The sequence below is a fragment of the Vigna unguiculata genome, chromosome 6 (assembly GCF_037176805.1).
Source record: "Vigna unguiculata cultivar grain cowpea cultivar isolate G323 ecotype 2 chromosome 6, ASM3717680v1, whole genome shotgun sequence".
NCBI lineage: Eukaryota > Viridiplantae > Streptophyta > Magnoliopsida > Fabales > Fabaceae > Vigna > Vigna unguiculata.
Window position 1 is genome coordinate 36,031,495 of NC_140797.1, and position 17,149 is coordinate 36,048,643.

At 29.0% G+C, this 17,149-nt stretch overlaps 1 protein-coding gene across 2 annotated transcripts; it reads left to right on the plus strand.

The window, feature by feature from the left end:
• The first annotated feature begins 7,566 nt into the window (after nt 1-7,566).
• Nucleotides 7,567-16,828, plus strand: LOC114188510 (uncharacterized). Of its 2 annotated transcripts, XM_028077083.2 has the most exons (10): nt 7,567-10,266; nt 10,408-10,525; nt 10,640-10,722; nt 10,961-11,202; nt 11,418-11,504; nt 11,609-11,708; nt 14,708-14,915; nt 15,002-15,080; nt 16,020-16,077; nt 16,161-16,828. In XM_028077083.2, the coding sequence occupies exons 1-10, from the start codon at nt 7,570-7,572 to the stop codon at nt 16,290-16,292; spliced, it is 3,804 nt and encodes a 1,267-aa protein (XP_027932884.2). In that variant the 5' UTR covers nt 7,567-7,569; the 3' UTR covers nt 16,293-16,828. The 2 variants fall into 2 exon arrangements, with proteins under 2 accessions (XP_027932884.2, XP_085530738.1); XM_085674612.1 differs by lacking the exon at nt 16,020-16,077 and having other exon boundaries at nt 16,136-16,295.
• The last annotated feature ends 321 nt before the right edge of the window (nt 16,829-17,149 follow it).

Consider the following 17,149-nt stretch of genomic DNA (forward strand, 5'->3'; position numbering starts at 1 on the left):
ATTATAAATGAAGTTGTAAAAAATAGATGGTTAAAAAATAATTTTCTTTTAATTAAATACATTACTTTTGCACAAATATCAAATTATTTTCATAATTGTTAAACATTGTTGTGAATAAATGTTAAACTAATTTTTATGCAACTAATATATTTTAATTATCTATAAAATATAAATATTAATATCAATTAAAGAATATTGGTTTTAAATATAATATAAATAAATATTAATATCAATTAAAGAATATTGGTTTTAAATATAATATAAATAAATATTAATTTAATTTAATTTTTGGGTATAAATATTTACATTAATATCTCATTTATAGTGTTTATTAATAACTTTAAATATTTGAAAAAAAAGTCATCATTTTTATACAATTTAAATTATACAAGTTTTTTTATTAAAATTATAAATCAAAACATATAGACATCCTAATTTATTGCATAATTTTTTCTAACTTTAAATATTATAATTATTTATAATAACATAAAACATTATATTTTTAAATAGTTCTGTGCATTGTACGGGAAAAACACTAATATTTATAAATTTTAATATCAATTTCATTTTATTTTGTACAGAATAATATTTCATAATATATTTACTTTTTATTTTATTTTTGTACATATATTTTATATTTTGAACGGATCATATTTCATTTACTTGCATCATTATTAATTTTTATTTCATTTATTTGCATGATTATGATTTTTTATTTTTTATTTGTGTTTTGATCTTTTTTTTATTTTTATGTGTACATATTATGGATAAATATATTATTATTATTGTTATTTTTTATTTATATTATTATTACTATTATTAGTAGTATTTTTAGTATAATTTATTATTATTATTATTATTATGATCTTAAAAAATTTAATATTAAAATAATATTATTTATTTTTAATTAATTTACTTATAAAAAATATTCATGATCAATTATTTAATTTTTTATATTATCAAATTCTTTATTTAAATATTATTATTTTAATTATATATAATTACAACATTTAATTATAATTATTTAAATAAATTAATCATTCAAAAATAATAATAATTATATTATTTTTCATTAAAACTAATATAAAAGAACAATCCGTGCATACGCACGGTCTCAAACTAGTTTCTTCTATGATCAGTTATAAATGGGATTTAATGGTGTCAGTTATAAAAAAATATATATGTATAAAATTTCTCTCCTTCTTCATAAATTTGCTCACCATGGATTTAATGGTGTCAGTTATGAACAATTTCAACATAAAGACATCATTTTCGTCTTCTTTTATTTGGAGATAGTAAATTCACAACAAATAAGAGCATAAGGTTCCAGAGAATAAAATTTCTCTGTTACGTTACTATTTTATAGTTAAAATCTTTTAAGATCAATTATAATTATATTATAATTGTAAAATTTGGTGACAAATCTACATTTAAATAATTATTACAGTATAATAATAGTTATATTTTAAAACTAAAACTTATTTTATAGGTTTGAACCGACCTATGTTTCCACTAATTTAAAATTATATTTTCTACTATGACATAATTATTATTTAATTTGTAAACCAGTAATAACAATGGAAATTAAAAGTAAATAATCATATTTAAATAAAATAATAATTCTTAGTCTATTTATTTTTTTATTTAGCATAATGAAATAGTGTTAAAAAATAAAGAAATATTAATTAAAACTATATAATAAATAATACAGTTTAAAGTTTAAAAAGTTATAAATCAAAATTTAATTATTAATGAACATTTAATAATATAATATATTACAAATATTTGCATAATCATGTTTATTTTAATATGTACATAGAATAAACCAAATTAATAAATTATAAGAAAAATTTACAATAGCAGTTAAAAATCTTGAACTCGTCTGTAGAGTCATTTAGTTGAACTGTTACTAAGGCATTAAGAGTAGACTAAATCGTTTTTATTTACTAAAGATAAGATAAAATAATCTAATTAAAGGATGGTAAAAATAATTAATAAATTTTGAATTGAAAATAAACACGATTTAAAACTACTTCTTTTAATATTTTTTTATAAATTAGAGTGATGTGGTGTATATCTTATTTGGTCTATTATATATATTTTATTTTATAAATTTTTAACATTAGTTAATTATAATTTAATCCGAATCTATTTCTATTTTGACCGGAAATTTTCACATTGATTGAGCATGGATATAGGTATGAGAAATCTTTGACTTTTTCACTTGGGTATGGTGGTGTACATATCCGTCCCGTTCTCGTCTCCATATCCGTCATAATACCTGTTCCCGTCATATTTCTGTCTCAGTTTAAATTATTAAAATATTCACGGTTAAATAAGTAACTTTATATATATATATATATATATATATATATATATATATAAAGATGATTCTATCTTTTGTGTTCACATTTCATAATGTCAATTATACCCTTTACAATATAATTATTTAAATCATCAACAATTAATTTCTCTATTCATTCCACTTTTTTTTTAATAAATATAAATTTATTTTATATATTAACTTAATAATATTACAGTATTATCACCTACTAACATATTATCATTCATATTTAAAAAATGCTCACACAAGCGCGATAGCGCGCCTGTGTACGCTAGTGTGTATATATATATATATATATATATATATATATATATATATATATATATATATATATATATATATTATACACTTTCTATTTTTTATTTCTTGTAATTGTTTAGTTTGTCGTAAAATTCATTTGCATCTCTAACATATTTTTCATTTTATCATAACCTTTATGTAATTATATTCAAATGATGTATGTCAATTAAATATTTTATATGTCTCACATTTAAATATTTCTATTCTTTTTTAATATTTTTAGTCATTGTATATTCTCCTTTCACATGAGAATGTTTAACACTCCCAATATAAGTGACTAATAGCAAAAACCTTTCACTCATTAGGTAATATAAAAAATGTATATTCTTTACTCTACTATTATCAAATTTTGTTATTTCTCAACCATTGACTATGTTAGTATTTGAAAAGTTTTCTTAGATAAGGTATTTTTCAATCTTATCATATCATTAATTATATAAATTTTTTTCCTTTGTGTTGTTTCATTCGAGTGTTTCTCAAGTTGTTCCTATGACACATTTCATAACTTTTTAATATTTTTATTTATTGTTTATTTTTATCATGTAAAATATTACTTTGATATATTTTAGATAATTATTTTTTATTTTCTAACTAATTATCAATCATATTGTAATTTTGTCACTATAATTGTTTGATTTACTATGATATAAAAATTCAATGTAATTACCATGATTTTTTTATCACCATCCAACATATATTGAAGTTCAAAATATACAAAATATATGTTTATTGGTTTAATATTTGTTCTTTGTGTAATTTTGATCAAGTGATGTATTATAACTTTATTAGTGTAAAACATTCATTATAATTACAAAAATTGAAATAAAGAAGCATTTAAAATATATTATAATTTGAATATTTATTTTCCTTAAATATTTTAAAATATATATTTTTAAATTTTATCAGCTAGATTTCATTAATGTTTGCATATCTAATAAATGTTTTGGTTATCATGATTGGTATTATAATTTCAAATGTATATAATTATAATTTCTTTCTAAATATTTGATAATATTATGTTTCTTTCACCATAATTTTTTATTATTTTATAAAAAAGAATTAATTAATTAATATTGAAATAGTAAGAAAATGGGTACGGGTATGAGTAGAAAAATATACATGTTATCCGGTGGGGAAGGATGAGACAAAAATTTAATAACCGTTGGATTTAGATATGAAAATGTTAAAGAATTTTTTATATAGAGATAGATATAGAATAGGAAAATATGTCTCCGTCTCGTCCCATTATCTTTCCTAATAAGGAATTGATCTCATATTAATGAATAATATACAATTTATCATGTAATAATATAGATTAAAAATAAATAAAACATTAATCAGCATATGGTCTTTGATTTTATGTTGTATTCATCAATTATAAGATCTTACAACTTAAAATATACAAAAAAGAATTATGTTAATTTTATACAAAAAAATAATAACAAAATACTGAACATTATTTATATTATGTATGTAATTTGTTATTAAGGGTGTGGTGTTTCAATTTTCAAAAAAAATCAATTTCTTTTTTTTATTTTTAATTCAATTTAGTCTTTGTAACTTTTAAAACAATATAATTTCTTCATCTCCAATTTAAGATTACATTAATAATTAAATTTAATTACAAATTAATTATATATATATATATATATATATATATTTAAATATTTTTTATAGTTTATATATTAAATTATTCTACCTAAATATTCGATTTTTTTTATAATAAGGTGAAATGAATTTGATATATATATTCTAAAAAAAAATTAATATGTATATATATAAGTTATCATTAAACTTAATTATTAATTTAGTCTTTTACATAAGAAAAGATAAAATTATATTGTTTTAAGAGATATGACACTAAATTAAATAAAAATTTTAAATAGAGAATTAAGTTAAACTTTAAAAAAAATTAAAATTTTTAAAATAACTAAAGAATTAAACTGAACATTTAAAAAATAAATAAAAAACTAAATAAAATAAAATAAATAAATAAGGGACAAAAATAACTAATCTAACTAACTAAAAAACTAAATCAATAATTTATTTTTCTTCTTTCAAACTTTTTTTCGTTTCCAACTCACTTCATAAATTCTAACGATGATTTCTCTCTTTTTCCTTCTCTTTCTCTCTCAACTTATATGTTAATAGTAGTACGGTTAAATCACCGATTGATCTTTTCATTAAGATTATGTGTGAGTGATTACTAATTTAAAATACTGTTAATTTTAAAAAAATTTATTAATGTTCCAATTCTTTTGTTAATTTAAAATACTTTTTTAAAAAAAAAAGTTACTTTAATTCATTTATTTTTTAAATTTTGAGATCGAAATATATTAAAGTATAAGAGAAGCAAAAATTATTATTTTTACCTCTAATAATAAGAAATAAAACTATAAACATATTTAATCTTATTTATGTTATATATTAATCCTTCCTCCCACATTAATCATCCATTCATGCATAATCAATTATGGCTCATTTACACATTTCTTCTTTTGATCAGTTATAAATGAAATTTAAGTGTCAGTTATAAAAGAAAAAAAAAGACAGCAAAATTATAAAATTTCTCTCTTTCTTCACTCACTAGGGAGAATTTGAACATACCCTGCCTTTATGAATAATTTAACATAAAACAGAAAAAAATCATTTTCGTCTTCTTTTATTTGGAAATCATTTTCCTTTCAAAACTAAAACATTTTTTATATGTTTGAGCGGACCTATGCTTCCACTAAGTTGATACTATATTTTCTACTATGACATGATTATTATTTAATTTGTAAACCAATAATAACAATGAAAATTAATAGTAAATAATTAAATTTAAATAAAATGGTAACAGTTAGTCTAATTCTTTTTTTTTATTTAGCATAATGAAATATGGTTACAAAATTAAGAAAATATAAAATAAAAATATATAATAAATAATACAATTTAAAGTTTAAAAGTTATTAACCAATTTTTAATTATTAATGATGGTTTAATAATATAATATATTACGAATATTTGCATAATTATGTTTATTTTAATATACACACAGAATAAACAAAATTAATAAATTATAAGAAATATTTACAAAAGCAGTTGAAAATCTTCAACTCGTCTTTAGATTCATTTAGGTGGTTACTAAGGCATTAAAAGTAGACTAAATCGTTTTTATTTACTAAAGATAAAATAATCTAATTAAAAGATAATAAAAAAAATTAATAAACTTTAAATTGAAAATAATCCCGATTAAAAGAGACTTCTTTTAAAAATAAATTAATATTTTTTTTTATAAATTAAAGTTATCTAGTATATATATTAATTGTTAATTAGTGTCTTATATAGATTTTATTTTATAAATTTTTAACATCAATTACTTATAATGTATTAAGGAGCTGATTTCATATTAATGAATAGTGTGTAATTTATTATGTAATAATATAGATTAAAAATAAATAAAACATTAATCAGTTGAGGGTCTTTGATTTTAGGTTGTATTCATCAATCATAAGAGCTTATAATTTCATACATATGCAAAGAAAAAAAAAATCTTTTTCGCAGTTTATGTTAATTTTGTTAAAAAAAAAGGATGAATAATAAAATACCGAACATTAAAAGTGTGGTGTTTCAGTGTGGATTACTTGGACCCCAAGTCTGAACGTTGTCTGTGGGTTTTCCGCAAAGGTTGCAGAATTTTGTAAAATCTCGTAGGTTTAAATGTTGTGTTTTGTGCCGCTCTCATTGTTTTTTCAAAAACCTCTTTCATATTCTTCTTGTTATATTTCACTCTGTGTATAGTGGCAGATTGTGAGAGAGGCAAAACTTTGCGCTCTCACAAAAAATAGAAAGTTTTGTGGTTGAACTCTTGCTCCAATGGCAACGAAAGGTCTTGATAATGTTGGGAGCAGAAAGCGCAAACGACAGACTTCAAGAAAGCTTGAAGTGGATGCAAAAGTGGAGGTAATTCGTTTTCGCTATTGGGATTTCTGAGGTTTCCTTGAGATAAAAAGTACAATTACGAATTGTTGCATCCTCGTGTTTGGTGTTATTGGCTTTCTCTGTTTGCATCTCTTTCTATGTTTGGTTTTGATCATTCTTGCCTTTTGGTCTCTTTTCATGATCGGATACTTGATTGTTTAGACGTTTTGTACACTCGGAATTGTCGTTTTTGTTATTCAACTCTCTTCTTCACACGCTGCTTGCGAAGTTTCAATTTTTTTGGACAAAACTTACAAACATTACTATGGTGATTTAGGTTCTCTTCTCCAATCAAATTTTGAGTTTTCAATGTTGTAAACGCGCAGCAATTTAGAGTTTCGGAGACCCGGTTGAAGGATGCCTGGGTCGTCCCGGAAGAAGTGGAACTCCCACGGTGTCTGGAAGCCTTGGGAATGCGAATGACCCTGAAGAGGATGTGTTGAAAGGTAATGGTTTGAGGTGATTGTGAGAGAAAGGAAGGAGGGTGATGTGGATTTATGGTGAGTGAGTGAGTGAGTGAGAGTGAGAGTGAGGAAGTAGAACGGTTTAGAAGAGAGGTATGATAGGACCATTAATGATGAAAGTAGGCATTATTATGAAGTAAATAGGATGATGATTTGCAATAGTTTTGCTCTGTTTTCAGTTCAATCTTCTCTAGCTTCCTCGGCAGACACCAACAAACACCACAGCAACCAATGCATAAGGAAGTGACCCTCTAAATGCATCCCGTTACACTATAAAACTGTTGTCAGGGGTATCCAGCAGAACAATTGAATATATACCCTCAAGAATGGGAACTTTGATCAAGATTTAGTGTAATAATAAGTATTGAATAACAGTGCCATTTTTTTTTAAATGTTGATATTTTGGTTTACTAAACTCGAGTGTGAGACTATTTTCATCTGCGATTTTCATTTTCTATTTTTTTAAAATTGAGTTTAGAAATTTTGCAGGTGAGGAGTATGGACAATGGGTTTCAAGGATCGTGGCACCCTGGAACAGTTATCATGTGTGAGGATTTGCAACGGCGTGTCAGATATAACAATATTTTGGATAACAACGGGGCGTATAATCTTGAGGAGGTGGTGAATGTTTCAAAAGCTTTGGATGGTGATATTGAATGTGCAGACTGCTATGCACGCGGGTTCATTAGGCCACTGCCTCCTTTGGTTGAGTTTGATAGGGGGGACCTTGTATTTGGTTTATGTGTTGATGTGAACTATAAGGAAGCTTGGTGGGAAGGAGTTATATTTGACCACTGTGATGGAATGGACAAGAGGAATGTGCTTTTCCCTGATTTGGGTGATGAAATGCCGGTTGAAATTCATCAGTTGCGGGTTACTCAGGACTGGGATGAAATTACTGAGGAGTGGACACGACGAGGGAACTGGGTGTTTCTTGATCTGGTGGAGGAGCAGAAGAGGAACTTGTTTGTCACAGTTTCGGCCAAGCAGATTTGGTATGATGTACGCATTAAAAAGGAATTTGAGACGATTAGAGAGTGGACATGTAATTTGAAGTACTTGTGGACCAAGTTGATAAAGGAGGTAGTTAATCACTACTTTTCTCTAACGTTAAAGGAAATTATCTCTGTCCTAGACCTTCCTGGGAGTCTTTTAAGTGAAACACCAGAGCATGCATCTGCTGAAGCCGTGCCTAATGTTGACTTAAGCATGATCGGGCAAAATAACCAAATTGTTGTGCAGAAAGGAACTGTCCCTCCTATTAAAGGGACCTTGTCTGACGTTCAAAATGAAATTAGACCCTGTGGTGATAGTCCTTTTAATGAAAGTAGAGAAGATAGATCCTCAAGTCATTTAGTGTCCTCTTTTTGGAATCCTGTGAAGTTGTCTGGGGTTGAATTATGCCCTGATGCTGTTAGGGAATATCTACTTGCTTCCAAACGTGATGTCAGGGCATTTTGGATGGACAAATTACAAAAGCATCTTGTATGTCTTGGATGGAAAATTGAGTGGTCAAATAGATTAAATGTCAAACGTTACAAGTATATTGCCCCTTATACGCAGGGCCAAAGGTGTTACCTTTCACTCATTGAAGTTTGTAAAGCTATAAAACACGACCCCAACATGAACTCCTTGCATCTCCAAAATGATCACACTATAATGCATCCTACAGTTGGTTGTCATCTTTCAGATGTGCCTTCTATCCCAGCTGAAAATATTCGATCTATAACGCATCTCCAAAATGATCACACTATAATGCATCCTACAGTTGATTGTCATCTTTCTGATGTGCCTTCTAATCCAGCTGAACATATTCAGAATCCAGATATTCCTCTGGCTGAAAATATTCAGAATCCAGATATTCCTCTAGCTGAACATATTCAGAATCCAGATATTCCTCTAGCTGAAAATATTCAGAATCCAGATATTCCTCTAGCTGAAAATATTCAGAATCCAGATATTCCTCTAGCTGAAAATATTCAGAATCTGGATATCATTCCTCCAGCTGAAAATATTCAGAATCTAGATATCTTTCCTCCTGCTGAAAATATTCTGAATCTAGATATCTTTCCTCCTGCTAAAAATATCCAGAATCTAGATATCATTCCTCCAGCTGAAAATATTCAGAATCTAGATATCTTTCCTCCTGCTGAAAATATTCAGAATCTAGATATCTTTCCTCCTGCTGGAAATATTCAGAATCTAGATATCATTCCTACAGTTGACAATATTCAGAATCTAGATATCTTTTCTCCAGCTAAAAATATTCAGAATCTAGATATCTTTCCTCCTGCTGAGCCATCTTCTCCAGTTGAAGATGAAGTTGAAGAAGTACCTGAGTATTGTCCTCGGGCTGTGGTGCAGTATTATCGCATGTATATACACAACAAGAGCCGAGCTGATAAAAAAAAGTGGATACTAAAGGCAAAGAAGCATCTGTTAGCAGAGGGATGGGTTTTTGACCATCCACCTCCATTTAATAAGAAAAGGGGAATAATATACATGTCTCCACAAAATCGGAAATTCCCAACACTCCATGCAGCATGCAAATTTTGCATTAACGAAACTATTCCTAATTGGAACCTTATATGGCAGGAGGAGATGGATGAAGGTGCTTCTAGTATTAAACCAACTACAAATCAAAAGAAGAAAAACAAGAGGGATTTGAAGGCCAACACACCCAAGGGCCAAAGCAATGGACCTCGACAGGTGCTAAGATCAAATAAGAGGGTGCAAAAGGTGTCTGTCTCTACTCATTTACATCATAAGCCTCTAAATATTCCGTCTTATTTGATAGACAGCAACATCATCTTACCAAGGTCTAAGGTTTATTATAAGGCAAAAGGCAGGAACCGTGCAGTCCGAACTTTTGCTGAGGGGAAAATAACTCATGATGGAATCAAGTGTAACTGTTGCCTTACAATATACAGTTTTGCTGGATTTGAAAAACATGCTACTGGCAGTAGTACATGCAGACCCTCTGCTAATATCTTTTTGGATGATGGAAAGTCACTCTTGGACTGCCAGATACAAATGATGCAAGGTCAAAAGACAAGTGTGGCTAGTGGAAAAGCATTAACTGATCTGTCTCTGGCTGATAATGACTACATTTGTTCAGTTTGTCGCTATGGTGGTGAACTTATTTTATGTGATAAATGTCCATCCTCATTCCATAAGACGTGTCTTGGTTTGGAGGTACATTAACTATTTTCCTTCTGAATCATGCTATATTTAGTGCTATCCTGTTTTTACTTATCACAGCACAGGACATCAATTTGGTGCTTTGACATTAGATCTAGTTTTTTACTTTGGCTTGTATTATATTTTTCTGTATAGGATGTCCCTGAAGGTGACTGGTTTTGTCCATCATGTCGTTGCGGGATTTGTGGCCAAAGGAAAATTGATGGAGATGAGGTTGAACACTTCCTTTCTTGCATACAATGTGAACATAAATGTATGCCAGCTACACCCTATTTTTAGTTTCATTTTATTACCATGCTTGAATATCTTTGAAGTGTATTTGTCTGCGTACGTAAATGTGGTCTTAGCTTTTGTCAAACATGTGTAGATCATGTTAGGTGCCTGAAAAATGGAGCTGCAAATACATCAAGATATAATGGAAACTGGTTCTGTGGAAAAGATTGTGAAAAGGTAGATTAAATCCACTCCAACTCGTTCTTTATTTCTCCCCCATTTTAGAAAAAATTAGCTATAATGTGCTTCAAAAATTGCTTATTACTATTTGTGGTTTACCATCAAGCTTTTTGTTTGTTGCAATTTGATCAAAAATGGGAACCTTCATGACCGTTAGTTTGTGTGTTTTCATTGAGAGTCTTTTTAGGGCACTAGTTTGGCTCTACTAAACAATATGGTATCTATTTTTTTGCAGATATATGAGGGCCTTCATAAATTATTAGGAGAGCCAATTCCAGTGGCTAACAATCTAACTTGGACTTTGATGAAGTTTATCAACCCTGACAGTTGTGATCTTGGTAATATTGAAAGTGACTTAGTGGCAGAAAGTTACTGCAAACTCAATCTTGCTCTTTTGTTGATGCGTGAATGTTTTGAGCCCCTAAAAGAATCCTTGACTTCCAGAGATCTCGTGGAAGATGCTCTGTTCAGCAGAAGGTCAGAAATTGTTATCCTTCAAGACATGATCGTTATTTTTCTATCTTGCTTGTTGCATTTGTGTTATATACATCGATGACATTTACTAATGGATGTGTTTGCATCTACTTTATTTACTTTGTCAATGATAATGTTGTCTGCCTCTAAAGAAATGTACTACATTATTGTTTCATCTCTTGGTCTATACCTGACATCTATAATTTGGAACTTAACAGGTCAGAGCTTAACCGAATAAATTTCCAGGGTTTCTACACTGTGCTACTTGAGAGAAATGAAGAACTGGTTAGTGTGGCAACTATTAGGTAAGTATAGTTCTTACTATTTTTGTTTGATTGCATAAGTGCATGTCCTATTTGAGTTGTTTTTTTAGGCTTTTCATATTTCATTTGTTATGTCAATTTTTTAGGGTCCATGGGAAGAAGGTAGCTGAAATACCTCTTGTTGGCACCAGATTACAATATCGTCGACATGGAATGTGTCGCATTTTAGTAAATGAGCTTGAAAAGGTAATCCACAAAACACACATGTCCTTTTTTTTATCGTCTTTTACCTTAAATGGAAGCTCTTTTTGTCGGGAATAAGTGGTATAAGTGGTATAGTATAACTGCACAGTATCATCTTCTGAAGTTGTTCAAATTATTAAGTGTTATAGCCATTCACTTGAAACCAATCCACGTAAAGGTTAGTTTTTGTAGCTATATCGAGCAGTGAATAGCACTAATTTTCTTTTTAAAGTAAATCATCGCTTTTTAAGTTTTGGTGTATGTTGGAAAACCATTAAAAATATACTGTAATGTGGTGACTAGTTATTGTTTTTGCACTATCTTATTTCACTGTCAAATGTATTTCCAGTAGATGAATTTAGCTCATACCAAAGCTACATTTCATTTAATGTAAAATTTTATCAAACTTTATGCCTGAAATGGAAATGGATTAATAAATTTGTTTCACATTGGTTTTCTATCGTCCCTTCTAAAAAATGGAGAACATGAAGTATCGTTTTTCATTTATATTGTCCACTTTAATAATATGCAACACATTTAAGCTATGTTTCACAACACTAACCGCAAATATAATTGAAACCTGAAAACTAGCTAGAAGCCGAAAAACTAATTGATAATAAATAAATATACACTAACAAATTATACATACATGCAAGTCGTTTTTCTTATTATGATTTTTAAATTGTTATAGTTTTTATATTATGTATTGTAATATGCATATTGAAATATATTCTCATTTAATTCTAATTTAAATTAAAGTAAAAATGCCATAACATTAAGTACATACCTACCTTCATTATGTTAATCAATATAAACTGTAAGATAAAAGAAATATCATATACTAATATCTTCAAATTTAATGTAATAATGAAACAATATTGCAGATGGTATAATGAATAAAAATAAATAATGCATTGAGTTACTAGAAAATATTATCAACTTCTTGATTTAGAAGAACAAATTATTAATTATTATAATTACCACAATTCGACATCGTAGTAGCATAGGAAAAGTTATTAGTAATTATTGTAATTTTTTAAGGTGGCAGAGTTCCTATATATACCCTCCTAAATTTCCTCCTAAATTTGTTGAAGTATTGTTCTAGAGTGTGCTGGTCTACTCCCGCATTCAATGCTTAACCTTGTCCGCCTCAGATGTTTGTTGTGGTTTTTTCATCTTCACTGCCGCTGGTACATATCCCTGAATTCATGATTATAAAAGAGAGAAGAATGATTATAAAAGAGAGAGGAGAGAATTTTGGTCTTCCAGACACTTAATCTCTTGAGAACCCAACCAGATTCATGATTATAAATGAGAGAGGAGAATTTTTTTTTCTTCTAAACCACCACAATCTTTCTATCTTGTAAGGTTGGTTTGATGGTAAAGTTGGAAAGGAGAGTGGGAGAGGTTGTGAGTTCAACTTCCACTATTCTTAGCATGATATTGGGGAATCTGATTGTTATTACCCAAACAAGCATTTAATTTGATCAACGTATCGGAACCGATAACATTCGAGATTATGCAGGATTATAGACGAAAATTTGGCTCTCTCTTTAGCCCTATGTCTCTTATCCTTAGGACACTTAGGAGTTATAAGGTTGACTTGGTAGGTTTGGAAAGGACGACGAGAAAACTTGTGGTTTTAACTCCTCCCACTAACATAATACTAACAACTAACAATATGAGAATAGTAGATATTCATTTACCATTGAAAAGAGAGCAACATTAAACTCCACCCATTTTTGAAAAAAGCAAATAAGCAAGAATAAATATGAGGACACAATAAAAGTATTAGTAATTCTTAGAAAGTGCTTTAAATCTAACTTAATTTTACAAAATCAACTTACAATAAGAGATTTGCATCACACTTGGTCTCTATAGTTTGGCATATCGCTAATCGATGTAAAATCTTGAGCACATGTTGTAGACTGACACAATAACTCCAACAACCCTTATTGGAATGGACTTTGAAGGTGGACATTAAACCAAATTTGACCTTATAAAACTATTTATATGATGAATTTTACACCTACTTGTATACTATAATTTGACAAATATCTCTAATCGATATGAAACTTTTAGCACATCCCTTTGCTAAGGATTGAACCTGAGTGCAGGACTAGATATCTCTAAGTGGTCCAAAAGTGACTGTACTAAATATTGTTAGGAAAGATTCTGCAAATAAACTTTTAAATCTAACTTAACCTTACAAAACTTTTTTATTAAGGTGAGGTTTGCACTTATAAATTATGATTTGGCAATTACTCTTGTGGATCTAGGATCTCCAACAACATGTTTTCTACCTTTTGCATAGTAGAAAAATTGTCTTCCACATGTTTTCTACTTGTTTGCACCATCTTCAATGCCAAGTATATGGTTAATGAGAGAAGACCTATGACAAGATATTTTTTGCTTATGACAAGTGTTGCACTTAGACATCATCAAAGAGAGGATAAAATAATAGTCAATTAGTTCAAAGTTAACGGTTACAGAAAGGTTTCCTAATCTTTGCATATCTACACACAACATAGCATGGGTTCTAGCACAAAAAATAGTAAAAACAGTGTCAGATTAGGAATCACTGAGCCTTGCGTTTCAAATTTGCCACTGAAAAGTGAAGAAATAGAATTTGGGAGAACGGTATTCTGTTGTATATGAAGAAGGTTAGATGATAAGAGTACCAAACCTGTTTAAAAAAAATAACATTGTTCTGTCCAATTTGCTGCTTTTAAAATACGGTCTAGTTAATTTTTTCATATCATGTTTGGTTCAATTCAGTTTCAAAACGGTTTAGTTTGCACACCCCTGGATACAATGCTTATGATCTGTTTATAGTGATTGATCAGAGTTTTTGAAATGGTGTTTATTCATTTCTAAAGAAGAGTTTGTGTGCGGTGAGACTACATAAAAAATACTGGCGATAATTATAATATCATGATTTTTTTTATTCTTGAGATATAGTCCTCTTACAGTTTCTTAAACTCGCACTTTACTTTCTTCAGAAGCTCATGAAATTGGATGTGGAGAGGCTGGTTTTGCCGGCTGTTCCTAGTGTGCTAGAGACATGGACCGGCTCTTTTGGCTTTGCAAAGATGACTAATTACGAGAGATCTCAGTTTCTGGACTATACTTTTCTAGATTTTGAGGGTACCATTATGTGTCAAAAGTTGTTGATGAATATTGCATCTTCAGATTCAGTTCCGTTAATAGGTATCTAATCTTCTATATTTCTTGTTTTCATAAAGTAGAGAAGTAAACCAGTTTGAATTACACAGCATTGGTGTTTCCTTTTGCAGAGTCTGAACGTTGCTGTGTTAACAACAGTAAGTCTGATCCCATATGTGAAGTGCAGCAAGTAGAAGCTATTGACGAAGAGTAAGTCACACACCTCTCTCCGTTGATCCTAATCATGAGAGAACAACATTAAATGATTGCTATGTGTGTATGGTATATATGGTTATCATTGTAGTAAGTATCGTACGATTCACGATACGAATCGTACGATACGATTCAGGTCCCTGGCGATACGAATCGTGAGTTGTATCGTTTTTACTCCCGTATCGTACTTGTATCGTACGATACGAGTCCGAATCGTGTGAATCATGATTCGATTCACGATACGAATTTACCCCAATTTGAAAACCTAGTTTTTCCCTCTACAGATATACCCCCAAATTGAAACCCTAATTTTTTCCCCCTTTATTTTCCGCACATTGAAACTTATTAATGTTATTTATTAAGGTTAGTGTGCTCGAAAACACTTATTTTTTGGATGGCTATAATGCATAATTTGTTTAGTAGCATATAACTATAGTTGAAAGAATCTTATGCAGCAACCACATTGTTTTTTGAAGGCCATGTTGCTGAAATTGTGAAACTCTATGGTAGATACACATAGATACAACTACTTTATTTTTGATTATGAGATTGTTTTGTTATTAATTTTCTCTTTACATATTTATCTATCTTATATATTTAAGTATAAACTGCATTCTTTTAATGTTTATAAAATGTTTATGAATCGTACGATTCACGATTCAAAATTTAAGCTCTCCGATACACGATACGATTCACGATTCAACTACCATGATGGTTATAGGACAACACTAATTGACACGAAGTGTCTAACCCCTATACTTTCACCCGCTAGTATATTTTTATAATATTACTTAAATTAGGAACTTAAGATGCTCTCAAAATTGTTCCTTTATAAGATTGCTTTGTATGTTTTATAATATATCCTGTATTAATTGTGTAATCTATTTGGGATGTAATATAATCATTGTTATACTAACATATATGATATTCTTTTAGTGCTTGTGCTGGCAATAATGATCACCATGTTATACCAGCTATTGACCCATTTAGAATGGTATTTTCGTCCCCTTTGTTACTTCGTGTTTTTTAAGGTTGTTTTCTGTTTCTGTTAGGACTGTTAATGTCATTGGTTCGTAGGTGGAGGAACCGGATCAACAGTGTCTGAAAGGAACAACCAGTAGTGTGTGCTCGTTGGATGAACTAGCTGACAAGAATGATGGTCTGTATAAGTTTGTCTACACTCGAAAGAAAATGAGAAAATCATACTAAGGGATTTAGCATGATAAATTCTCCATATCTGTCCACATAATGTCACAAGTAGTAGATTTTTGTACAGAGTAGAAATAGCCTTGTACAAAACTCTACTGTTACAAGATGTAATTTTTCTTGTACAACTGCACTTTTTCTCAGCATTCATGGTGTTACAACCTTACATCACTGTACTTTTGCTGTCATCTGAGTTTGTGAAAATAGAAAAACGGTAAATTTGAGTGAGGTTAGTGTATGCACATTGAATATAGTTGCACATTGGATTAGCTGTTTTACTATTTTGCTATTGTGAAAATGCAATGTGGTATGAAAAGCAAGGAACATGTGCTTCTATGAGAATTGGATTCTTTTGATGACAGGGGCAAAAGGTTCTTTCCTACAAAGGGGTAAAACAACCCCTTTGGGCCATGTATCTATACTATACTCTGATGGGGTGAAATATACAAGTTAGGATTCTTACACTTGAGAGATACTATAGTAACCCACCAACACAATGCTACCAAATGCTAATTCGGAAGAGAAGCATCCACCTACAATTTTTTAAACATGCATGGTTTTGCTTGGAACTCAAGTGTCATGATGCATTAGAATTAATGCACATTGTAAATGATTCCTCTCTCTCTTTTTCAAACTCATTTAATTAATGTTATATAATTAGTTTTTTTTAGGTTTTGTAATAATTATTTCAAGAATTCAATATTAATATACCATTGATCATAATGTCAACTGATGAAAATTCATGTTCTTTTGGACTTTTAAAATAATGATTCAAAAAATTAATCATCCTTAATTATATAATAGTTCGTGATTAGATAAAATCTAAAGAAAATGTTTAGATTGTCAATGTATTTTTATTT

What these genes read in the sequence shown, in the direction of transcription:
- LOC114188510 (XM_028077083.2), top strand. Translation starts at nt 7,570, where the DNA reads ATGGACAATGGGTTTCAAGGATCGTGGCACCCTGGAACAGTTATCATG. An exon ending in GTGGAAAAGATTGTGAAAAG is followed by an intron (nt 10,723 to 10,960) that starts GTAGATTAAATC and finishes ATTTTTTTGCAG; the next exon opens with ATATATGAGGGCCTTCATAA. An exon ending in CTATTGACCCATTTAGAATG is followed by an intron (nt 16,078 to 16,160) that starts GTATTTTCGTCC and finishes ATTGGTTCGTAG; the next exon opens with GTGGAGGAACCGGATCAACA.